Genomic DNA, 25,486 nt, shown 5'->3' with positions numbered 1-25,486 from the left:
CATTTCGGGGCATCGGGCAACGCCATTTTATAGTTTACAACGTATGAGGCAATACCCTTCCGCGCACCCGAGCCGAGGTGACTGGATTGGGGACAATGGCGGCTAGAAAATTGACTATAACTACCTTAACTACTGGTTTGTAAGTTTTAATTATATAAAAAAAAAACAGTTTGTATAACGGTGTTGCCAGAATCACGTAGTATTTTTAAAAATATTTCAGAATTTAAATTTTAAATTTTGCCCCGAGGGGCGAGTTTATTGGGCAGCGCCACTCATCTTGTGAGTGAACATACCGCCATAGCAGCACGTACAACACTCCCCAATAGGAAGAAAACCCGCTGGGTTGTTCATCCTGTCACTTGTACCCCAGACACAGCTGGGACTTGCTTAACTGTCTCAAGTGAACAGCTCCTCAAACAAGAAGATTAACTTGTATCAATCCTTAAAAGCTTACGTTATCTTGCGGGTGCAAAATGGGGAAATCTTTTAAGAACAGTATCAACATTTGACAAATAGTGTTTTCCTAACTCAAACAATGTGGGGTTTATTATTCTACAGTTATTCCTAATGTCTTTCAGGTGTTCACATTCACGTAGATAGTGGTCAAGGCGGTGTCAAATCTCCATGGATATTTGTATCCAAGACGGATTCTCGCTATTACAGATTCTCTCCCTCGTCCTCCTCTTCGGCCATACTGATTGGGATTGCCAGCTGCAACCATGTTGTACCATCGTACAGATTCACTGGTTTGTGCTTCTATCCTTCTATATATATTTCAGAATATTACTATGCTAGTGGCTTTACAAGAATGTAAAACTTCAAGTCTCTGTACTCTCATAAACCCAATATACCTTCTTGTATATAAATAAATGAATAAATTACGATTTTTCCTAATATTTTTTCGAAATTATGCCCCCTTAAGGCCAAATGTTGAATTTGGCCTTAAATACCAACAAGGCACTACTAATTACCACAAAACTAATTTGAATAAACTATTAAACTACAAAATAAACTATAAAATGAATTAAACAATATTTTTGTTTAGATAATTTTTTATATATCAAAACACGACTAGAGGGACCCCGAGGCGCCTGGCAGCCCCCCGTAGTAAACATTGACAGCTGATGGACGCGTTCCACGGTCCTCTTCAGCAACACCAACAACACTCAAGTGTGTCTTGAACCATTCTACAAGTTTATTTGGCAATTTTATGAGTGAAGACCAACAAGGAACTCTTTAAAACCTGCGTCAGGTGCCTGGAGGTGGCTATGGCGGGGTTCAGCGGGGTTCTTCAGCTCTCTGATCTCGATGACTTCATCGCTCCCTCCCAGGTAACTTTTTGCCCCATCCTAGGTAGCTTGCCTTCCCCTCCCAGGTAGCTGGTCTTTCTCTCCCAGGTTGCTGGTCTTACTCCCAGGTAGCTGTTCCCCTCCTGGTAACTGCTTATCTTCCTCCAGGTAACTGGCCTTTCACTCCCAGGTAGCTAGTCCTCTCCCAGGTAACTGGCCTTTCACTCCCAGGTAGCTAGTCCTCTCCCAGGTAACTGGCCTTTCACTCCCAGGTAGCTAGTCCTCTCCCAGGTAACTGGCCTTTCACTCCCAGGTAGCTAGTCCTCTCCCAGGTAGCTGGTCTTTCACTCCCAGGTAGCTAGTCCTCTCCCAGGTAACTGGCCTTTCACTCCCAGGTAACTGGCCTTTCACTCCCAGGTAACTGGCCTTTCACTCCCAGGTAACTGGCCTTTCACTCCCAGGTAGCTAGTCCTCTCCCAGGTAACTGGCCTTTCACTCCCAGGTAGCTAGTCCTCTCCCAGGTAACTGGCCTTTCACTCCCAGGTAACTGGCCTTTCACTCCCAGGTAACTGGCCTTTCACTCCCAGGTAGCTAGTCCTCTCCCAGGTAACTGGCCTTTCACTCCCAGGTAGCTAGTCCTCTCCAAGGTAACTGGCCTTTCACTACCAGGTAGCTAGTCCTCTCCAAGGTAACTGGCCTTTCACTCCCAGGTAGCTAGTCCTCTCCCAGGTAACTGGCCTTTCACTCCCAGGTAACTGGCCTTTCACTCCCAGGTAGCTAGTCCTCTCCCAGGTAACTGGCCTTTCACTCCCAGGTAGCTAGTCCTCTCCCAGGTAGCTGGTCTTTCACTCCCAGGTAGCTAGTCCTCTCCCAGGTAGCTGGTCTTTCAATGATTCTCGGTTCAACTTTAAGCTGTAACGTAAGATTACGTGTAAGTATTTGGTTGAGTAGACATAGACTTTAGTATTTTTTTATATTTATTTAGTATAGTCTTGGTTACAGCAGTCGGTGTGTTGGCAGTGTGACAAACAAACCGACACACTGGTTTGTTGGTTTGTTAAGTGTTTTTGTCTTTTTATTTGTAAAACATGAAATACAGCATAAAAGATACTGAGTTAAAAGATAAAAGTGAAGTGTTGTAGTAGTTAAAATGAAGCCTGGAGCAGGGCAGAGAGCTGAGTGGGGCAGGTGATAGAGAGCTCGGATGCAGGGCGAGAGTCGTAGAGTGCGGCACTCTGAATGCGGGCAGAGTCGAGGAACTCGGTGCGGGACGAGAGCGTGGAAGCACAATGCGGCCAGAGTCTGGCTGTTTTCTGTGTGTCGAGGCTGAAGCGTCGTGTGAGGGGGTGGGAACTGGACACATTGAGTGTTACATTGTTGTTGGTGAATGTTGAAGATGTGTGGTATCTCTCGAGTGTCTGTACTGAATCATTCTTGGAGTTACTGATGATGATTCGCTGTGGACTGGTCATATTACCAGCATTCACCCTCACCTGACCATCCTCTAGCAGGTTGGCAAGAAGTATTAACCAATTAGTAGTACAATTTGGAAATGTGATAACTTAGGGATAGGTAATGTAGAATTAACAAACCCATCTCATTATCTGCACATAAGCTAATGAGTATGGAGCAAGTATATTATACTTACTTCAAGGCTGTGTAGATGCCTAACTTCTGCTCTCCTTGGGATGTGTAGAAAAATGTGTTGCTTTTGCTGCCCGTTGGGTTACATCTTGCCGTAAGGCACCTCATCCAGTGCCTGGTGATTGTAACGGCTGGTGCATATATTGCCATGGGGTCAAGGGGGGTGTTGATAGATTTTCTTACATATTTCAGCTTGGTCTTAGGGGGGTCAAGCGGGGATCTGGAGCTGGCTTGGGCAAGAGGTGCCGGGGATCAGCAGGCTTTGGAAGCTCCTGTGGGCCTTCTGGACATGCAAGGTGCATGGTTCTTGCTCCAGTGGTGGTAGCTACCCTGTGTGTGTTGAGGGTGGCTGGTGCCTCCCCTGCCATTTATTTTTGGCTGTTGCAAGGGGATTGACCTAACTCTGCATGGTGCACTCTTGCAAGGCATCATACAAATTTTATACTGGTGGCCATCTCTGCTACTTTTTCACATTCCTTCTGCTGACTGGCCGACCCCTCACAGTGTTCAAGAGAGAACTTGACAAACACCTCCAAAGGATACCTGATCAACCAGGCTGTGACTCATACGCCAAGCTGCGAGCAGCCGCGTCCAACAGCCTAGTTAACCAGTTCAGCAACGAGGAGGCTTTGACGAATGGGCCATGGGGTTGCTAAGCCCCGAAAACACCTCAAGGTAACCTCAAGGTAAGTAGTGTAGGATCATTTTTGTCCTTGAGTGTGACCTATCTCTGAGGTGTCAGCAACAACTGCTTTATCCAACGTCTCTGCATTTTTTGTAGGGCAATATCTCTGGTCTTCAGACACCTTAGGAAGTTTTCTTTGCAAATTGGATATAGAATTTGTTTAATACTCTGTAGGGAGCCGGTTGGCCGAGCGGACAGCACGCTGGACTTGTGATCCTGTGGTCCTGGGTTCAATCCCAGGCACCGGCGAGAAACAATGGGCAGAGTTTCTTTCACCCTATGCCCGTGTTACCTAGCAGTAAAATAGGTACCTGGGTGTTAGTCAGCTGTCACGGGCTGCTTCCTGGGGGTGGAGGCCTGGTCGAGGACCGGGCCACAGGGACACTAAAAACCCCTGAAATCATCTCAAGATAACCTCAAGATAGGTGCTATACCTGTACTTGCTGACATATTAAGTGAAATATCTAGGTGGCTAAACTTGCAGATTTCCTGAAATGCTCAGCTGCCTGAGCACCAGTGCTCGGCTCGTATAGTAATGGTGTTGCCCATTTCTGAAGCAATTTCATTAGTACTGTACAGTATAAATGTATGTACAGTATTATGATCTATATGGCTTCCACCACCCTTTCAATATTTAAACAACTGTGATAACACTTCACAGTACTTAGCACAGTACCATCCATATGGTACTGGTGTAGCTAATGGCTGATAACCAGTTTCGGTCAGGCCTGATCAAGGACCGGGTCGTGGGGATGTTGAGTCCCGAAATCATTGCAAGGTCACCCAGATACTGAGTGGGGCAGCCAGCTTCTGAGTCTTGACAACAGGACTGGTTGGAAGCTGTGTATATCCTAATCCCAGGCTCCTCAACAACCCTGATTCCTTAACCATGTCCATAGGAAGCACAGGATCTTCCCTACAGGAGCACTCCAGTGCCTTGCTTGGAAAGGAGAGTTCTTTTTATTTACAATCAAATAATTATTTTTATTGAGTGAATCAAGATGGCCTTGAATATTACCTTTGTTTATTTTGTAACAAAATAAACAAGTACACGCTGTTTATTTTGTAAGAAAATAAACAAGTATAGCAGTACTATACTGCTGAAAATAGGAATTAAGCCTGCATTTTCTTGTCCACAGGAATGCATCAAGCCTGTGAAGGTTGAACAGAAATCCGGCCGAGGTGTGATTCGCATTGAAGATGACGGCGCAGATGCTCTTTCAACACCGGTATGATATGCAGAAACATGCTATTGGGGGCTTTGTGGATATACATTATAGTATAAAAGTGACAAATATTCACTAGACTTAAGGAGTTAATCCCAGAATATACTGTATAAGAATGCAGACCCACTGTAAAACCAGATATGTCCCTTATAATTTTAACTTTATAAATATTTTTTTAATTACAGGTAAAATATGAGAAAGCCAAGATTACACTGAACGACTGCTTGGCATGCAGTGGTTGTATTACATCAGCTGAGGTGGTCTTGATCAGTCAACAGAGCCATGATGAATTGTATAGGTATGCACATGTATTTTCCAAGTTCTAATGTACATGTTTCCATGATAATTATCTTATAAAGTACTGTACCACATTTGTCAGTGTATAGGACACAACTTGTTTTCTAGGATATTTTGTGGTGAAAACAGTTTTAGTATATTTCATTATACATGTATTGAAAGTGAATTTCAATAAAAATATGATAGTGTGCATATAAATACAGCATAGTGTATGTTCGGTTGGTGGTGGACCAAAAATATGCCTCCTATCAGAAAATATGGTAATTCCTTACAGTACACTATATCTACTAGGTAATTAAATAAATATACAAATGAGTATTGTCTTATGGGCCTGTGTGTGTGTTGAAATAATTTATAGATACAGTACTGTAATTAGTTTTACATAACAGTAATACATCAGATACAGATACTGTACAGAAATTTATTTAAATTTTGTTTATTTTAGAGTTCTTGCAGAAAACAATAAGCTTCAAGAAAGTGAGAGACAGATTGTTGTTGTGTCACTGTCGTTGCAAGCAATACTCTCCATTGGTGCAAAGTTCTCTCTATCGCCAGATGAATGTGCACAAAAATTAACAGGTATGTGGAAATATACATGTATTTGGATGGCAAAATTTTATGCTCATCTCACAAAGGAGCATTAATATAATGCCAACTACTAGATTTGAAAAATGAAAATAAAGTTCTGACGGCCTTTGAACTCTTCCCCTCCCCTTGCCAAAAACCAAATGGCAGAATAGCAAGATAATAATAAATATATAGGGACAAAGCATGGGAACAGGGAAAGGAAGAAGGGCAGGCAGCAAGATGAAAGGAGCAGGTATGACTTTGCCAATGAACTTGTGCAAACATGCGAGCTCAGTTGGCCAGAAACCTGTTTGCTTAAGTTTATTGGCACATTCAGCTGAGCAGCCGCATTAAACAGCCTGGTTGATCAGACCAGCAACCAGAAGGTCTGGTCAGAGACCAGGGGCCAGATTCACGAAACAGTTACGCAAGTACTTACGAACGTGTACATCTTTCCTCAATCTTTGACGGCTTTGGTTACATTTATTAAACAATTTACAAGCATAAAAACTTGCCAATCAACTGTTGTTATTGTTATAATCAGCCTTTTGGTGCTTCGGAGCTCATTAACTGTTTAATAATTGTAAACAAAGCCTCCAATGATTGAGAAAAGATGTACAGGTTCGTAAGTGCTTGTGTAACTGCTTCGTGAATCTGGTCCCAGGCAGTGAGGACATTGATCCTCGTAATCTCCAAACGGTAGTCAACAAGTACTGTAGTTCATTCCTGCTACATTCATATTGCTGCCTGCCCTCCTTCATATTTCATCTCCCACTTTGCCCTTTATTCCTATATGCCCTTTTCTTGCTATTCTACCATTTGGACTTTGACAAGGGACTTAGGAGAGTTTGAAACTGCTCGGCTCTCTATTTTTTTATGCCCCAATGTGGTAGTTGGCATGTAATGAGATCATTGTTCTTTTATCTTTTTGTGCTATGCATTAATTTGAGAAAAATATTCCTAGGGTTATGTTATGCCTCATATATTCTTGTTCTTGATTCATATCTATATATGTACATGACTTTCTAAAAACAGAGTTTACTATGGTTCTGTGTTTTTAGGTTATTTCAAGAAACTGGGTGTCCAGTATGTCTTCGATATAACCTTGGCTCGGAGCCTGAGTCTGCTTGAAGCACAAAAGGAATTCCTTGCAAGATACAAGAGAAAAGAAACCGATTGTAAAGCATTGCCAATGCTTGCTTCTGCGTGCCCAGGTAGAGTTTCGTGCATAATTAATATTTCTCAGCCTGGTTGATCAGTCCAGCAACCAGGAGGCCTGGTCGACGACCGGGCCGCGGGGACACTAAGCCCCGGAAGCACCTCAAGGTAGCCTCATGTACAGTATTACAGATAAATGTAAAGTTATCCATCAAGACAGTATACCTCTTATGTTTGTTGTTTGCATGTTTCCTAACAAGTTTGTAACCTAACAAGCCTTTGTCAGAAAAAAAAGCTAAACATGTGTCAGTTAAGAAAATTTGATGACCAAAAAAACTAAAATAAGAGTTCAGTTGACTTGTCAGCATATTCATACTACCAATTTCACAGGCCAAAGATACTTTTATTTCTTTCATGAAAATCAGTTTCTTTTGTTGATTTCTTGACCCATCTTCCAGGTCATGTCTTCAGTCGTAATAACCAAAGAATTAAGGAAACTCTAGAAGGTTTATTGGCCCTTATGAGGCAGGTCCTATTTTATAGCCAAACTCATTCATATAGTGTACTTGTCTAACTGACACTTAATACAATCCAGTGATCCCATGCCTATTATGTTACCCAGTAATTTCTGTGTTTTCAAACCAGTTGTAGCATCTGCTTCCCTGTTGGTTTTCCTTGCAACATATGTACACATTTTGTCGGGTAATATATTTTTGGAAGCAGTCATAGAGGGGTTAAATTTTTGACTCTTGACTTCATATTTACCTCTAAAGTCACATATACCTTTCAACTTTGTTAGTCTTTTTTGCAAGACATTACTGATTTTTATGTAGATAAAGGGTGTGATAGAATTATAGGTGGATGATGGAGAGGATAGAAGTTGATATTACTTACCTATCAGTGCTTATGTGGAGAGTGAGATCTGGCTTTTTATGCCCCCATCTCCTAGCCATTTCTACCTAGGATGCTAATTACTTCTGCTAACTTTAAAGTTTTCATCATATTTTCTGTTGGGATCCCCGTCGTGGATATTGGATCTTCCTAGAAATAAAAACACTGTATAATTGTTTACACTTTGGTGAATCATAGTTGATGACAGCCCCTCCTGACGCTCGGTCTCGGTGACCGCTTTTATGAACAATCCTCGCTTAATCGAACAATTGTATGTTCCACTGAACTTTTAGTACTTAATTCAATTTGTTCGGACCATCCGAGAATTCGTTAGTTAGGATGCACTGTACTTTAAATGTAAAGTGCTCATAGGCCATTACTCCCTGCGCCTCTCTGAGGGGGCCAGGTTCTGGCTCGTGGTCTCCGTTAGGCAAAGGACTCCTGTGACTGATGACCCCAAACTAATAAAGGACTATATCAGTTCGGATAGCTTCAGGGAGTCCCCGGGGCTCACCCAGAAAATGGCGTTTCATTACATTCAATGCTGGGTTTTTTCTTACAGTTGTAACACTATATTATTTTTAACACTGGATCAGACTGGGAGGGTTCACCCTGTCAGTGGAATGACACTTAAAACTGCTCTCTTGTATCTTGCAGTTACACCCAGTTTAGTCAGGGAAGGTGAAGAGGACCAGGTGTTAAAGATACTCTTGGAATGAAATAAGATGGGGTAATTAATTTGTTAGTAATTACTGCTGCCACCATTCCTCACTTGATTATACTAATTAGGCTTTCAGACCTCTGAGGAGAGAAGTCCCAAGTAGAGTCTTTACTTTTGATAATTACTGGATGTAAATTATTTGAATTACAATTTGATAAAAATGTACTGAAATGCAGGATAAAGTTTAATTACCACTTTATTTCTCAGTAGCACTTTAATAACCATATACTAAAGCATTCTATTCCTAAGAGGCAAGGTGAGACGATCTACAAGTTGTACAGGAACTCAGACATTTAATAATAGAATAATTCATTGTGTTGGGGGACTGGAAGCCAGAGTGCATTCATACATGTTTTGGCTTTTATTGAGGTCACCCTTCCCCCCCCCCCTCAACACAAGGTCGAGTTACTGACCCCGCCCAGGATGCAACCCCACAACAAGCTGACTAACTCCTGAGTACCTACTCATTGCTATATGAACAGAGGCATTAGGTGAAAGGAAATGTGCTCAACCATTTCTGTCCTGCCCGGGATTCGAACCCAGAATTTACCCTAACCTCCACATCTGTCAGGCTATGTTGGGGCCTGGTGACCCACGCTGATCATAACAGCCGCTATTGTAGCACTTCCAGGTCACACTCCACCTAATACTGTACTGCTAACCAGATCTTTATATACAGGAACACCCCCATAGATGGGGGGGGGAAGAAGGAGAAGGGGAAAGTCAAAGTCTAATGGACCTGGGAACCCACTCCCAGGTATCACAGAACCTGGGGCCCTCTCTCCAGGTCATAGTGGGGGTCAGCCAGCCATGGAGCCCAGTCGCCCAACACAGCCCCATCTTTGTTCTAATGAAACACATTATCTCATCTTGTAAACACCAACCCAGACCTGCTCTCCCAAGAATTCATTACACATTCCTAAGGGTCTTGTTGCTCAGGTTGAATTTGCAATTAATTTTAGGGACTGTTTACCCACTGTCAACTGGCTTTACACTCACCAGGCATCTGATCCCTTTTGACCTTAATTAAGAGACTTAAGAGGAGGCAAGGGTGAGGGGAAGAAGAGTGGGGTTCAGTGAGAGGGTAGGATGAGAGGGGAAGTGAGACAGGAAAAAAAAGGGTTTGCCGAGAGGGAAATGAGAGAAGGTTACCGAGCCGTAACAGTTCTGGATATAATTAGCTTTGACAACCATTCCTTCATTGCATTCCACTTGTTGACCACCCATAGAGGTTATGAAAATGTCCTTACATGGCTATGACTTGCTGGTTCATCAGCAATAAGACAGCCTCATTCAATTCTTCATATACATTGGAATTGTAGTCAGAATCATATAGTATTGATTTCTTTATATGTAGCCATCCTCCTCTTCCTGACACTGTTGCTAGTAGTGGCACTCATTGCTTCGGACAGCAGTACAAGACCACACTAACACTTCATAAAACTTGCCAATTAACACCAATTTCCATCAATAAATGTTATCAAACTTATATATTGTAAATGTATAAAATAACATTACATAACATAACAATAACTGTGTAATAATGAAAGTGAATGAATCTCAATTTTGGATAACATAGGATGAATGTGGTTGTGGCATTGGTGGGAGCTGTTCAGTGCCCTTTAGAATGGGATTTTAATTTGTCACTGAAATATGGCACCACTTAGATAAAAAGAGCTCCAAATTTAAAAACTCTCATATGCACTCAGGGAAAATTTGAATATCAAAATAGAACAGGAATTTGTCTCCAAACATGAAAGAGTTAACCTAATATAGAGCCTTACAGAAAAGCGTGGGTTAGCTAGGAGCCACTCGCCTGATATCTGGCACACCTGGTTTGCATCACAACTGATGCAGACAGTTAACTTTTGATTTGTCCTTTAAGTAAGATAAATGTCCAATAAATTGAAATACTAATAAAACTGTTAAACCTTATTCACACTAAATCATAGCGATTAGTAAAGATAAATTATATACCTGTATATTAAATCATTATAATATAATAATAATAATAATTTTTATTTAGGCAAAGGTACATACATAAAGAGATTTTACAAAGTTTGTTGGCTTTATAGATAGAGCTAGTACATACAATGCCTAAAGCCACTATTACGCAAAGCGTTTCGGGCAGAAACGGGCAGAATTAGGTTAACTATGTTGGTTGTGAACGGTGTGGTAAGTGGATGATTAGTAGTTTTTCTGTGATGTTGAGTGTGGAAGGTATATTGATTGAATGATTGTGATAATGAGCTTCACGGTATATTGAATGGATAGGTGTAACTTTAAATACAGTGGTACCTTCGTTTACGAATTTAATCTGTTCCCAGAGACGGGTCGTAAGCCGAAAATTTGCAACCCAAAACGAATTTTCACATAAGAAATATTGTAAATTGAATTAATCCATTCCACACTCCCAAAAATATTTAACTTCAAAATGCATTTCATACATAATACACATAAATATTTTGTACTATAGTATGTACAAGTAATAGCTTACCTTTATTGATGACTTCTTGGCATATGGAAAATGGTGAGGAGGGGGTGGGGGAGGAGGAGAGGTGTTAGTGTTTGGAAGGGGAGTCCTCTTCTATTATAACATAAAGCGGTGATGACTTCTCTGGGGTACTCTCTCTCTCCTACATTTGCAGGCATTCCATTAGGACCTGGTTGTGGCTCAATGCTTGCTTGTTTTACTAAGAGTCTGTCTAAAGACACTTGTTTTTCTCTACATTTTAACACGTGCCTGTAGTGAGACATCACAGTGTCATTAAAACGGTCAATGCAATGGCCTGCTACAGCTTTATCTGGGTGAGTTTTTCAACAAAACTTTGCAGTTCTTCCAAATACTTCACACATTTTCTTAATGAGGAAGGGACATCCTCTACTGCCTCTACTCTCAGCTATTTTCGTAGGTTGAACCTTAACACTATCGAGCGCGCCACGTGAGCGCCGCAGGCTTTGAGGTCATGGGGCTAATAGTGCAGGCGAGCGTGCGGCGACGCCTAAATGTGTATACTCGTTTCAGTTTTCTCACCTTAATTCTTGTGCTACGTCGTTCGTTTTGGTATCATTGTGTTCGCAATTAAATTCCCTGCAGATGTATATGCATATAATGTCCAAAAGCCTGGCGAGACTCCCCGCAGCTAAGCCTAAAATTACCCGTGAACGAGCACCAATTTGCACACCACAACCTAATGTGTATACTCGTTCAGTTTGATAACATCAATTCTCATGTTACATCGCTCGTTTTGGTATCAAATTGTTTGCAATATAAAGGCGCGCATTTTAAAACTAGTCCCATAATAATGGCACAATAAATAGAATTTTACCAAATATTTTAAAATTATAAATTTAGACCCAAAAACGTATTTATAATCTTTCAAGTGTTCTGACATCAAGTTTAGTGTTACATCTTTCATTTTGGTATCAAATTGTGCGCATTCTAAAGGCGCTTATTTTGAAACTATCCCGAGGTCGATCGGATAAAAAATTAATTTTATACAAATATTTTTGTAGTGGACGTGAGTCCTGTCCATGGCACACTCAACAGAAAAAAAAAATGGACATGATCGGTGTCCAAAGCGAGCTGATACTGTTAATACTGACTTTCTTAGGACCCCATGGTGTGGTATATAATAATTACTTTCATGTTCAAAAACAAAAAACACTGAAAGTCTTTACAAAGAATTCAAGAGCGATCAGCACTAAGCGGGTGACACTGGTAAACTGAAGCGTGGTCGCCCGTGCCACCAGGAAATATGCGCTCTGTCGACCCATATGTGTATCAACAAAGTTGCAAGGTGAGGCAAAGGGCATAACCCGATTTGAATTTTCCGAAGAAATTGAGTTCGTAAAGAGGGACGTTCACTACCCAAGATTCCACTGTACCTTCTGTATCCTAATTATTATTATGAATTTATTAAGGTACATTACCATTCACTTGGACTAGCCGGTGCAGCGATGGCCTCGCTTCTTACAAGTCGGCATTCAGTCCCTGAAGGTTCAAATGACTGGGCACTGTTCCTTCGCACGTTCCTTATCTAACAGCTCCTATCCTGTCCTCATATCACTTCAAAGTGCTATATAGTCATATTGGCTTAGTGCTTTCTCTGGATTAATACCTTACCTTAATTTATTAAATAATTGTTTATTTCCACATAATCACTGCCATTATTTGTCTGTTTCAGGATGGATATGCTATGCAGAAAAAACCCATGGGTCATATATTTTGCCCTATATTAGTAATAGCAGAAGTCCCCAACAGATGATGGGGATGTTAGTAAAGGAATTATGGTGTACACAGAAGGGCATTACTCCAGATAAGGTGAGCCACCTATTGTATATAAAGAGAACGAATACTTTACTCATACTAGATATCTGACTTGATGAGACAAATAAGTACTTGGATTTATATCAAGAAGCTTAAGCAGTTTCCCGTGTTAGTTCCCATTTAGATTATGTATTTCAGTTTTGGTCGCCATACTGTAGAATGGACATAAATTCACTACAACAACTACAGAGAAGGATGATAAAATTTAATACCAGGAATTAGGAACCCCCACCCCTTAAGAAGAGGGATTAATCAAACTTAATTTTACATTCTCCGGAAACACAAAAACAAAGGTGTAATATGATTAAATTAAAAGGTGATATTTATATTGCTTTTGATTGGGCAGCAGAAAATAATATGATGTTGAACAGTGATTAATTCCAGGGGCCAGATTCACGAAGCAGTTATGCAAGCACTTATGAACCTGTACATCTTTTCTCAATCTTTGGCGGTTTGTTTACAATAATTAAACAGTTATTGAGCTCTGAAGCACCAGGAGGCTGTTTATAACAATAACAACAGTTGACTGGGAAGTTTTCAGGTTTGTAAACTGTTTAATAAATGTAACTAAAGCCGTCAAAGGTTGAGGAAAGATGTACACATTCATAAGTACTTGCATAACTGCTTTGTGAATCTGGCCCCAAGTATTGTACTCATGTATGATAAAATTGAAGACCTTAAACAAATTACAGGGTACAAAATAGTCAAATCTGCCCATAGTAGGAAAGCATGTAAAGGATCTAGGAGTAAAGATGTCTGACCACCTAATGTTTAGGGAGCATAATAAAGCAAATATAATGCCCGCTAGAAAAATTATAGGATGGAGTATGAAAATCTTCAAATCCAGGGATCTCATCACAATGCTCATACTATTCAAAGCACTTGTGTTGTCCTACCTCGAGTACAGCTTGGTACGCACTTTTTCCTCAGAGCAGGAGAGATTGCTGAAATAGAGGGAATACAGAGAATATATATGTATGGCATACATAGACATAGTACAGTTCCCAAACTATTGGAATCATCTTGAGATGATTTGATTTGATTTGATCATTTCAAAGCTCTCAAAATATATTCTCTAAAAAAGGAGACGAGAGAGGTACCAAAACATGTACAGCATACCTGGAGGGTACTAGAAAGCCAGGTCCCAAATTTGGACAGTAAAATAGTATCATACTGGAGTGAACCATATGGAAGGAAATGCAGAATAGAGACAGTGCAGAGTTGAGGTGCCATAGGCATAATCAGAGAACACTATGAACATCAGAGGTCCACAGTTGTTCAGTATCCTCCCAGCAAGTATGAGAAATGTTACCAGAACAAAAGTGTAAGTTTTAAAAAAAAAACAGGATAGTTGTCTGCAAGAAGTGCCGGATCAACTGGGCTGTAGCCTGCAGGCCACTCCAAGCAATAGCCTGTTGGACCAAGAAGTCAAAAGCCAAGCTGGGCTTGGAGAGTAGAACAACTCTCAGAACCTCACCCAGGTACAATCCAGGAATAAATATACAAATGGATGAAAGGGTAGGATAAATTGGTATACAGTAATTTTACTGTTTACATATGCATTTTGTTTTGGGAATCACTTGTACTGTGTCAACTTGTTCCTCGTGTATTTACTCATATGTTGTACTAGACCGGGTACCCAGTAGTACCCGGATTAACTTGGTGTCAAAGTCTCCCAAACACAAACACTCGGGTTCTTCCACACACACACACTATCCATCTTCCCTCTGCCCACGCCCACAAACATACCATCCTTTTCTCTCCCCGCACCTTCCTTGTCTTTCCCCATCACTGTACCTATCTTCAGAAAACACACACTTCATCACTATAAACATCTTCACACTTTGCACACCTTCCCCCATACACCCTTCCCTGTCTCTCCCACATATGCCCTTGTCTCCTCCCCTTCATCCCTAAAAAAAATAAACACTTTCTGTATCCTGCACACACCACCAGCTCCTCCCTCCTGCACACATCCTCTCTCTCTCTACCCCCATTGTTGTAAACATTGTCACAACACACACACACACACACACACTCCATTACTGTAACAAAAGGTTGCACCCAGAACACACATCATGTCATTTGAACATACATTTTGCATGTCAATATTCATAATACACTACTATTGAAACAAATGCTAAACCCTGCAGACTCTGTGCAGAATATTTTGCATCCTCTGACTTCCTGAAAGGAAAATAAGGGCCAACTTCTCTTCAAGGAGGGTATTAGGGCCAACCCTGATTGCCCCGCCTTCCCAGTGAAACTACCCATACACTAACCAATAAATTTGCAACGTTTCAGGAAGCCAGACTCGAGTGTCAGGCCTTTAACCTTGGACAGAGAAGCATTATCTTTTATAGGTAGATTACTCGCAAGACATACAATTTGTTCACTTATCATTCCTATTTTTCTCTGGGAAAAGTACCGCCTCAGGCTTTGAAGGTTATAAATGGGGTGAAGGTGATGGTGATGATATCCCCCTTTCAGATTTATCACGTGACGGTTATGCCTTGTTTTGATAAGAAATTAGAAGCGTCCCGAGATGATTTCTACAGTGAGTTGTATTCTACACGTGAAGTGGACTGTGTTATAACCTCAGGTTTGTTGGAGATACTTTTTAAATGCATTTTAAATATTATTAATTTTTTGTAGCTTATTAGTGTGTTGTTAAAAATTGGTTAGTTTTCCCTGTATTTCCCCTGCACTGTGCACATGTTACAAGAGCCCCTCTTGAGGTGTGCATAAACAAAATTGTTCAGAATTTTGGAGTGCAAATAACGCACTCATGTACACCCTTGGCTTTAGTACTTGTAGGTTGTATGTAGCCAAGCTTGTAAAGCATTAGGTAGTATTGAAAAGATTATAGGAAAAGATCAATTTGTAAAGTAGTCTTGAAACGATTCCTTTGTTTGGTCCCACAAAGGAAGAGATTCAGCGTGCCTCAAAGAGTGTCCATCAGTCGGAAAGAGATTCAGCTAGCCTCAAAGTGTGTCCATCAGTCAGGAAGTGATTCAGATATTCTTGAAAATATCTAAGGAAAACACCACCATGGAAGCTGCTAACACTGTTCATCTATGCTACTTGTATCAGATGCATCATCACTGAACTCAGAAAACGATTCATCTATGCATCATCTAAATAAATTGGAGATAGCATAGGATTGGAAGTGTGACGCTCAGAGCTACAACGAGATACGCTCGCTGTATTGTCCTCATAGGTGCTGTATCACTTGTATCCGACCTTTGTGTTAGGTCCTTATTGCGCCTAGCTTTACCAGTATTATGACCCTTATGTTGTTTAAACAATAAGGTATGAATTTCACCGAGAGAGCATTATCTTTCAACGCCGCGTCGGACAGGTGTTTGGGAGCTAGAAGCGCATGCGCCACCCATGGTTGTTCACTCAGAACTAACCCAGCCCTAGGGCATTCTGGGAATTTTTTTCCAAGATAACTGCCTCTCAATGGAGGTCCTAAGAGTCCATTTCGTACACAACCAACCTCGCACACATTTAGAATGGGTACGGAAAAATCAAAAAGTGTTTTCTTAGTTGGCGCAGTTTCCCGCCGACCGAGAATACTCAGTTGGCGCAGTTAAGTGGTTAAACTCTAATAAGTTAAAACATCTTTAGTTCAGTGTGATATATTTCTTTGAATAAGCTGGTATAACAATGTAATTTGGTAGGTGATGATGTCACCTCTCTCAGCAGAGTTATTCCAACATGAAGACAGTTGCACACTATTGGACTAGTGTATTCTGGACCAGATACTCAGCCCATATGATGGATGATTAATGAGGCTGAATTAAGCTCCACCTCTGAGAGAGCTTATGGAAGGATTGACAGCATGACAGTTCTCAGTGGATGTTTGATAAGGCTAATTTGAACCCCCACGTGTGTGACGGTGCTTGACAGTTTTTGTCTTGACTGTTCTGTGTTACCCGAGAGCCACTAACACTTGTGGCCTCAATGAGGACAGAAAGCTGGCAGCTTGTCGAAGGGGTCCCCTCCATTTGCCTTGATGATTTTTTCCAGCTGTACTTTAAAGCTTAACAGAAATTTTAGCATTTACGGCTTCGGCGGGTAGGCGGTTTCATGGGTTAATAACCCTGTGGGTGTAACAGCATCTCTTGTTCTCAGTCCTACATTGTGGCTTGGTGAGCTTGAAACTGCTGCTCCTTGTTTGTGGTACACCTGATCTTTTGACAAAATTTTCTGGATCAACATCCTCCAACTTGTTCAGTATTTTAAAAGTTTCAATAAGATCTGCCCTATCATGCCTGATTTTTCATGTTGTTAGCCCAGTGTCCCTCAACCGCTACTGACACGTGAGTTGACTTAACTCTAGAGTAATTCTGTTGCCCGTGTTGCACTTTCTCCAGAGCAGCTATGTCTTTCCTGAAGATAAGGCCTCCATGCTTAGATACAATAATCCAAATGGGAGTGCACTAAAGATTTATACAGTTGAATCACTACCTTCTTTTCCTTGAAGTCAAAGGTACGCTTGATTGTCACAAGTGTTTGGTTAGCTTTTCTGACTGACTGCTGTTCCTACTTGCTGTGTAACTTTCATTGAGTGGTGGATTTTGTCTCCAAGGTCCCTTTCTTCATCAATCTCCTGTAGTGTAATGTTATTAATTTGGTAGTTGTGGCATGAGTTGTTGTGCCCCACATGCAGGGTCTTGCATTTGTCGATATTAAGAAAGCATTTGCCACTCTTCTGACCATTTGTAGAGTTCCTGCAGCTCTCTTTATAAGGCTTCAACATCATTATCACATCCCACTTTCCCAAGCTAGTATTGATTGGTTGTCAATGATAAAAAGGGTAAACATGATTACATTTTGTTTGTAGCAGGTGTCTTGATAGATGCAGCCATCAGACATTATGATGCAAGCAATAGAAGACTTCATCAACATCACCTAATATTATGTGACTTTTTTTTTTAGCAATGTAAACGTGTGTAAATAATTAAGACAACATTAAATAACAAGAATAGTGCTTGTAAATATGATAGTTACTGCATTAATGTTTTGGGGAGCATAACTAGCAAATTAGTTTTATTAGAAAAAAAAGATAATTGCTTATTATAGCTCACTTGGGAGGTTCTCCCTGTTGAGCATGTCAGTAGAAATTGATTGTTTTCAACATTACATTTGCAGTGGAAGTGGAACAGATGTTGTCGAGAGATGAGGTGGATTTGCCTCGTGTGCCGCCAGTACCACTGGATGGTGACCTGAGCTCTGGCCCTGTGTTGACCTCCCACCAGGGATCACCATCTGGGGGTTATGCTCACAATGTTTTTATCACTGCTGCAAAACAATTGTTTGGTCAGGACCAGGATATGTTACAGTGGAAAACCTTAAGGTAAGGCAACTCTTAATATTTTTCATAAATTTGTCACATAGTTGTTCATAACATAGCATTGAAGCTGACATTTAAATATTGCCAAGACTTTCAGAAAGAATTAAAATTTATATGTGAACATTATTGAGGTACATTAAAAGGCTATTTATTTTCTGTGGTTCTTGGCCTCGGCTTAAAAAAGATTTAGTACATTTATTTGTTAATGCAGGAATGCAGACTTCCGCGAGGTGACCTTGGAAGTGAACGGAGAGACTGTATTACGATTTGCACTAGCGTATGGGTTTCGTAACATCCAGAACCTGGTGCAGAAATTGAAGAGAGGGAAGAGCCAGTACCATTACATTGAGGTGATGGCTTGCCCTTCAGGTAAGAGAGTTTAACCTTTACAACTGCTTCAGTATAGTGCTTTCACTTCAGTTAGAGACATCTCTTAAGGAATTACATTTCCATAATTGGCTTGGGTTCCAAACATTATTTCAAAAGCTTTGTGACAGCTTTTGCTCTTTAGTAAGACTTTGCATATGTTATCATTTACTGTACTGTATCATTAATTTTGTACAGTACTGTATATAAATACCTGTATCAATATTTTTTATTGTATTGTGGTTTGTTAAGGAATGTTTTGTGCATTAAAATATTGTTTATTTTGTCAGTGGGGACACTAGAAAAGTTTTACTACAGGCCGGGCTGCGAGACTATAAATACTTACAAAACAGGGTGTTGGGTATTCTCAAACAAGATATATGGCCAGGCCTTTTGTTCAAGAGATACACGTAATAGGATGAGGGTGTGTGGGACTGCTGGGGTTGGTGTAGGGGAAGAGTGGAGAGGGTGGACAACATTTTGACCAGCAGTGGGGACAAGTCTCTTGTCTGACTCTGTTAAAGGTAATGATGTTGGCAGGAGTCAGAATGAGGAACTTATAAATAGATTCAGGTTAGTATTAGATATGAATACACACAAAGGGTGGGGTTCTTATTGTACTGTATGTGGATTTCTGCCAAGTTCAGTATTGGTGGTGGATAGTTATGAAGGTAAATTGGGCTAAATTGTAGACTTGAAAGACATTGTTTTGATAGTTTAATACCCTTTACCAACAACTGGAATTCGTTCATTGGCAAGAACTCTATGTAAGGGATGGCGTCTGTCTATGAATTCGGCTTAGATTCTGAGCTTAGGTAATGGCAATAGTTACCAGATCTCAGCTGGACAATGTTGAAATTGAAACATCTGAATGCTAAAAAAGATATAGAAAGTCATGTTAAGTAGGGATCTTAAGCCAATAAAGCAAACAGGGTACTAGGATATATTTCTGGAAGCGGTAGCAATAAGACATATCCAATATGCATGTCTTAATGCTTGATTTGGCTCTTGTTAGACCATATTTTAGAATGGACATTAAGTCACTTCAAAGTGTATAGAGAAGTTAATCACAAGACACAAACCTCTCTTATGATAGATTGAAAAAGCTTAATTTCCATTCTTTATAAAGAAATAGAGTAAGAGGTGAAATAATAAAAGTACTGTACTGTATATTAAGGATGCAAAAAGGTATAACAAAAGAGATGTAAATAAGATTTTTAAATATATTAACACAAAATTGAACATGAAACAGTGGATATTCAACCTGTCCTCTTACAGAGGATGTCAGTCTTCACTCATATGTGATACTAAGGCTAAAAATTGTCGTACTAGAAAATAGAAGCGGCTTGAAAGTACATCACGAAAGTGACGTACTGTCCCGTTTTTTGTTTTGGGTTCTCTGGCTTAGTCTGTTAAGTTATGAGAGTTCACTTTAAATTAACCATTTTCTTGATGTTTTGAAGCCTTAGGAGGATGGGCTGGGATATTAATTTGATAGATTCAGGAAAGACCTGGGTAGATACTACTCAGAAATAGTGAAGTTTGTTTATGGAAGAAATTGCCAACGGAAGACAATAGTCATGGGATTGGTGGAGTGTTGTAAGCGTAGGATAGACATGTATACCAGTGGGCTCCTTATGTTGGCAGCGATCACCATTATATAGTAAACAGTATTAAATGTTGGTTGCTTTCAACCAGTGGTGCCCACTGGGTGTATGAATGAGTTTTGGTGCATATAAATGGAGTTTTTTTTTTTTTTTTTTTGAGATATATACAAGAGTTGTTACATTCTTGTACAGCCACTAGTACGCGTAGCATTTCGGGCAGGGACCTGGAATACGATCCCCTGCCGCGACGAATCGTTTTTTCATCCAAGTACACATTTTACTGTTGCGTTAAACAGAGGCTACAGTTAAGGAATTGCGCCCAGTAAATCCTCCCCGGCCAGGGTACGAACCCATGACATAGCGCTCGCGGAACGCCAGGCAAGTGTCTTACCACTACACCACGGAGACTGTTAAAGTTGGTAGAGTTGCCTATTATAGGCCAATATGTCTTCTGCAGTTCCCTTTGTTCTCATTATTTATTTCCAGGATTTATTCAATATTTGTAGTTACTTGAAGAAAGCTGTGCTCATGGTCTTGTGCTCTTTACATGCAGTAATTTATCATAAATATTTTTCACCTTTACTTAACCTTTCTTGTTATTGTTTACTGTAGAGAAGTACAGGTATTCTCAAATTAATAACCATTTTCTGTAAATTTAAATTATTCACTAATAATTTTAATCCTCATGCAGGCGATGAGTCACAATAACGTGGCTGAAGTATGTTGACCAGACCACACACTAGAAATTGAAGGGACGACGACGTTTCGGTCCGTCCTGGACCATTCTCAAGTCGATTGAGAATGGACTTGAGTCATCGATTGAATCGACTTGAGAATGGTCCAGGACGGACCGAAACGTCGTCGTCCCTTCAATTTCTAGTGTTTAATCCTCATGATTTGTTTACCTGCTTGATACCGGCTTGATGGGGTTCTGGGAGCTCTTTTACTCCCCAAGCCTGGCCTTATGCTCGCTGGGAGGACTGTTGAACAACTGCGGACCTCTGATGTTTATACAGTGTTCTCTGACTGTGCCTATGGCACCTCTGCTCTTCACTGGTTCTATTCTGCATTTTCTTCCATATCGTTCACTCCAGTATGTTGTTATTTTACTGTGTAGATTTGGGACCTGTCCCTCCAGTGTTTTCCATGTGTATATTATTTGATCTCTTTCTCGTCATCTTTCTAGCGAGTATATTTGGAGGGCTTTGAGACGATCCCAATAATTTAGTTGCTATGTATGCCGTATATGTTCTCTGTACTCCCTCTATTTCTGCAATCTCTCCTTGAGTACGGCAATCGCAGTACTCAAGACGGGACAGCACAAGTGATTTGAAGAGTACAACCATTATGATGGGATCCCTGGATTTGAAAGTTCTCGTAATCCATCCTCTCATTTTTCTGGCTGCCGCAATGTTTGCTTGGTTATGCTCCCTAAACGTTAGGTCGTCAGACATCATTATTCCCAAATCCTTTATCTGTTGCTTTCCTACTATGGGCAAATTTTATTGTGTTTTGTACCCTGTATTATGTTTTAAGGTTCTCAGTTTTACCATATCTGAGTACCTGGAATTTATCGCTGTTAAACATTGTGTTATTTACTGCTACCCAGTCGAAAACTTTATTAATGTCTGCTTGCAGTTTTTCAATGTCTTCAGCAGAGGTAATTTTCATGCTGATTTTTGTGTCATCTGCAAAGGATGATATGAAGCTGTGACTTGTACTTTTGGCTATATCTGATATGAGAATAAGGAAAAGCAGTGGTGCAAGGACTGTACCTAGAGGTTCAGGGCTTTTAACTATGCTTGGACTCGATTTTATATGGTTGACTGTTACTCTTTGTGGTTTGTTCGACAGAAAACTGAGTATCCAGCATCCTACTTTACCAGTTATTCCCATTGACCTCATTTTGTGTGCTATCACTCCATGGTCACATTTATCGAATGCCTTTGCAAAATCCGTGTATACCACATCTGCATTTGGTTTTTCTTCTAATGCCTCGGTGATTTTGTCGAAATGGTCAAGTAGCTGTGTCTCTTCTTGCATCTGTTTCCAGGGATGGCTTTCCAAACTACCTGGAACCTTCCAAACCTTGAGTACTCTATGACATCAGGATCTTACAAATCATGAGCTTCTACCAGAGACAGGGACCAGTTCTTGGATACAGGCTTAGTCGAGTCACTGCCTTTCTTGCGTTGCGTGTCCTCTTGATTCTGTGCCCTAAGCACGACTCATTGTCTCGGTTCACTCTCATCCTATCGAGCCAGAACAAGTTCATTACCTGTCCACCATTTCGCACAACCATCTTTTGAGGTTTGCCTGGTCTTTTAAATGACTCATAGTGTTCAGGAATCATTTTATTTTTTGTGCAGTATGTGAATGACAGGGCCCCTTAGAGCCACTAGAACTACCATCTGGTGACAAGGAAGTGGTGATAAGTAGAGGTTTGACCTAGACAATGAGTGAGTATATAGTTTGAATCAGGGCTGCAACATATTGTGTAAATTGTTGGTGTTTTTGGTGCACTCTATCTTTGTGGTTATCTTTTTCTTTGGTACTGTGATACTTGTATGGCCAGACCTTGCTATGTCTATTCAGGGGGCCAGCTTCTGGTCCTGATCTCAGGTAGGCACTCATGGTCAGAACCTGGTTGTGGTACCCAAGGATTGGAAGGCTCCCGGTGGGTAGCTTGGGCAGCCACTATGGGTTTCATCAAAAAGAGGCATTTCATTACATTCTCTGCTTGATTTTTAGGATGTTTGAATGGTGGAGCACAAATTCGTCCAGATAGTGGTACGTCGTCCAAAGATTTGGTATCAAAATTACAAGAAGCTTATGAATTACTTCCAACTATCAACCCCAGTGAAGATCACAGAGTTCCATCAATTTACTCAGAATGGCTTGGAGGAGAAGACTCACAGAAGGCTCAGAAATGTTTGCGGGCAAATTACAACGCCGTGGAGAAGGCTACTCATGTTTTAGGCATTAAATGGTAATAAAATACTTGGGTAATGTACATGTAAATAACAATTACTGCTGTAGAAGCATATGTAATATTTGCATAAAACAATGTGTTTTAAATAAATTGTATATTCTGTATATAATTTTTTAATCTTAACCAACCTGCAAGATAATAGTTCGTATATATAAAATATATATATGCACAAAACTTTCAACCGCTGGTATAATTTTTTTTCTTTTTTAAATACTTCACGTGTGTGCACAGTACTGTATGTCAGTGTTATTGCTAGGTATTCAGGGAGCCGGTCGGCCGAGCGGACAGCACGCTGGACTTGTGATCCTGTGGTCCTGGGTTCGATCCCAGGCGCCGGAGAGAAACAATGGGCAGAGTTTCTTTCACCCTATGCCCCTGTTACCTAGCAGTAAAATAGGTACCTGGGTGTTAGTCAGCTGTCACAGGCTGCTTCCTGGGGGGTGGAGGCCTGGTCGAGGACCGGGCCGCGGGGACACACTAAAAAAGCCCCGAAATCATCTCAAGATAACCTCAAGATAAGATATCCCTTGAATGTATTATTGGCTTAATCATACTCTAGAAACCAATCTGTTGTGTACAACGTACGGACATGTGGCTACAATAAAGATATCATCATTATTACAGTACAGTACTAGGAATTGTATACTGTATATATATAACCAAATTTAGACAGAGTAAAGTAAAAATTATATGTCATTGGTTTAGTTTGGATTGGGTAGTATGGAGTGGTGGATCATGTGAACAGCCTTGCCCTCGGTAAGTTTATCTGGCTTTCTGCTCCCTATTATGGTATATCATCACTGTCCCCATACAGTAAAGCAAAGAATGAAAGCCTGCCCATACAGTATACCAAACAACAAAAGTCTGCTCTTATAGTATACCAAACAATGAAAGCCTGTCCCATTCAGTACAGTATACCAATGAAAGTCTGCCCCATTCAGTACCGTATACCAAACAATGAAAGGCTTCCCCATTCAGTTCAGTATACCAAACAATGAAAGCCTGTCCCATTCAGTACAGTATACCAATGAAAGTCTGCCCCATTCAGTACAGTATACCAAACAATGAAAGTCTGCCCCATTCAGTACAGTATACCAAACAATGAAAGCCTGCCCCATTCAGTACAGTATGCTAAACAATGAAAGTCTGTCCCATTCAGTACAGTATACCAAACAATGAAAGTCTGTCCCATTCAGTACAGTATACCAAACAACAAAAGTCTGCTCTTATAGTATACCAAACAACGAAAGTCTGCCCCATTCAGTACAGTATACCAAACAATGAAAGCCTGCCCCATCCAGTACAGTATACCAAACAATGAAAGTCTTCCCCATTCAGTACAGTATACTAAACAATGAAAGTCTGCCCCATTCAGTACAGTATACCAAACAGTGAAAGGCTTCCCACACAATATATCAAAAACAAAAACCTGAAAAAAGAAAATGTTTTCATTGTTGGAAATTCTAATATTAGTAGACCAAATAATGAGTTGGAAAATATGTGTAAACTACTGGATAGTAGCTGAAATGTTATTGATGTGTGTGTGAGAAAACATGAAATGTAATACTGTACTGTGTTGACAAAGTTAAATGAGAGAGAGAGAATGAGAATGATAGAAAATGAATGAATTATGTATATGTTAGAAGGGATCCATCACTTTAACCCATGTACTGTGCCATTAATTTAAGTACCTTGAGCTACCTCATCCCTTTGTGTGTATTTTACCTCAATAAACTTATTTCAATTTCAATTTCAATTCAAGTCTCCAAACTTGATGCATTAATTGTAAGTGATTTTCTACCATCCTGCATTAATTGTAAGTGATTTTTATCATCCTTAATTGCGCGCAACTTTCTAAGACACAATTGTAACATGACCGTGTCCGAAGCTAGACAGAGAAAACACAACATTATTAGTGATGGTAACATAATCCATTTCATGTGAATTCCATCTTCGTTGACCTCCGAAACTTGAGGAATGGTTCAGAAAATAGTTACTAAAGTTTAAGTCAAGTGTGAAGATACTTTAGTTGATACTTAGATACTTCCAATAAGTGTAAACATAAGTGCTGACGATGCTACCTTCATCTATTCAGACCCCAACCCAAACGCACTATATAATAATTAAAATAACAGATTTAAAAAGTCCACTCATGGATGTAAACTAACAAACTCGCATTAAACATAAAAAAGACCGACTACTATTTTTGTTCGGAAGTAAATCCTGAAACCAAATTCAACTTCAGATAGACAATGTTAACATTACCAATAATGATTATGGAAAGTTCCTTGACCTATACATAGACAAGAGACTGAACTTCAGCATCCACATACAACACATATGTGGGTGTT

The 25,486-nt window shown here is 40.3% G+C and overlaps 1 protein-coding gene across 1 annotated transcript; it reads left to right on the top strand.

The window, feature by feature from the left end:
- Positions 1 to 578: 578 nt before the first annotated feature.
- LOC123772221 (cytosolic Fe-S cluster assembly factor narfl) lies at positions 579 to 23,244 on the top strand. The gene is made up of 11 exons (XM_069311050.1): positions 579 to 746; positions 1,076 to 1,331; positions 4,758 to 4,847; positions 5,030 to 5,142; positions 5,587 to 5,720; positions 6,770 to 6,922; positions 12,666 to 12,802; positions 15,299 to 15,410; positions 17,969 to 18,173; positions 18,382 to 18,539; positions 22,895 to 23,244. Exons 2-11 carry the CDS (start codon positions 1,269 to 1,271, stop codon positions 23,134 to 23,136), a joined length of 1,407 nt encoding a protein of 468 aa, XP_069167151.1. The 5' UTR covers positions 579 to 746; positions 1,076 to 1,268; the 3' UTR covers positions 23,137 to 23,244.
- Positions 23,245 to 25,486: the final 2,242 nt, after the last annotated feature.

This window comes from Procambarus clarkii, chromosome 69 (assembly GCF_040958095.1).
Source record: "Procambarus clarkii isolate CNS0578487 chromosome 69, FALCON_Pclarkii_2.0, whole genome shotgun sequence".
NCBI classification, from domain to species: domain Eukaryota; kingdom Metazoa; phylum Arthropoda; class Malacostraca; order Decapoda; family Cambaridae; genus Procambarus; species Procambarus clarkii.
The sequence above is the reverse complement of the archived record's forward strand: the minus strand, read 5'-3'. Positions and strand labels throughout refer to the sequence as shown.

Excerpts from the sequence above, each read along its gene's own strand:
- LOC123772221 (XM_069311050.1), top strand. The coding sequence starts at position 1,269 with ATGGCGGGGTTCAGCGGGGTTCTTCAGCTCTCTGATCTCGATGACTTC. Across the intron at positions 5,143-5,586 it reads AGCCATGATGAATTGTATAG|AGTTCTTGCAGAAAACAATA; the intron begins GTATGCACATGT and ends TGTTTATTTTAG. Across the intron at positions 15,411-17,968 it reads GGACTGTGTTATAACCTCAG|TGGAAGTGGAACAGATGTTG; the intron begins GTTTGTTGGAGA and ends TTACATTTGCAG.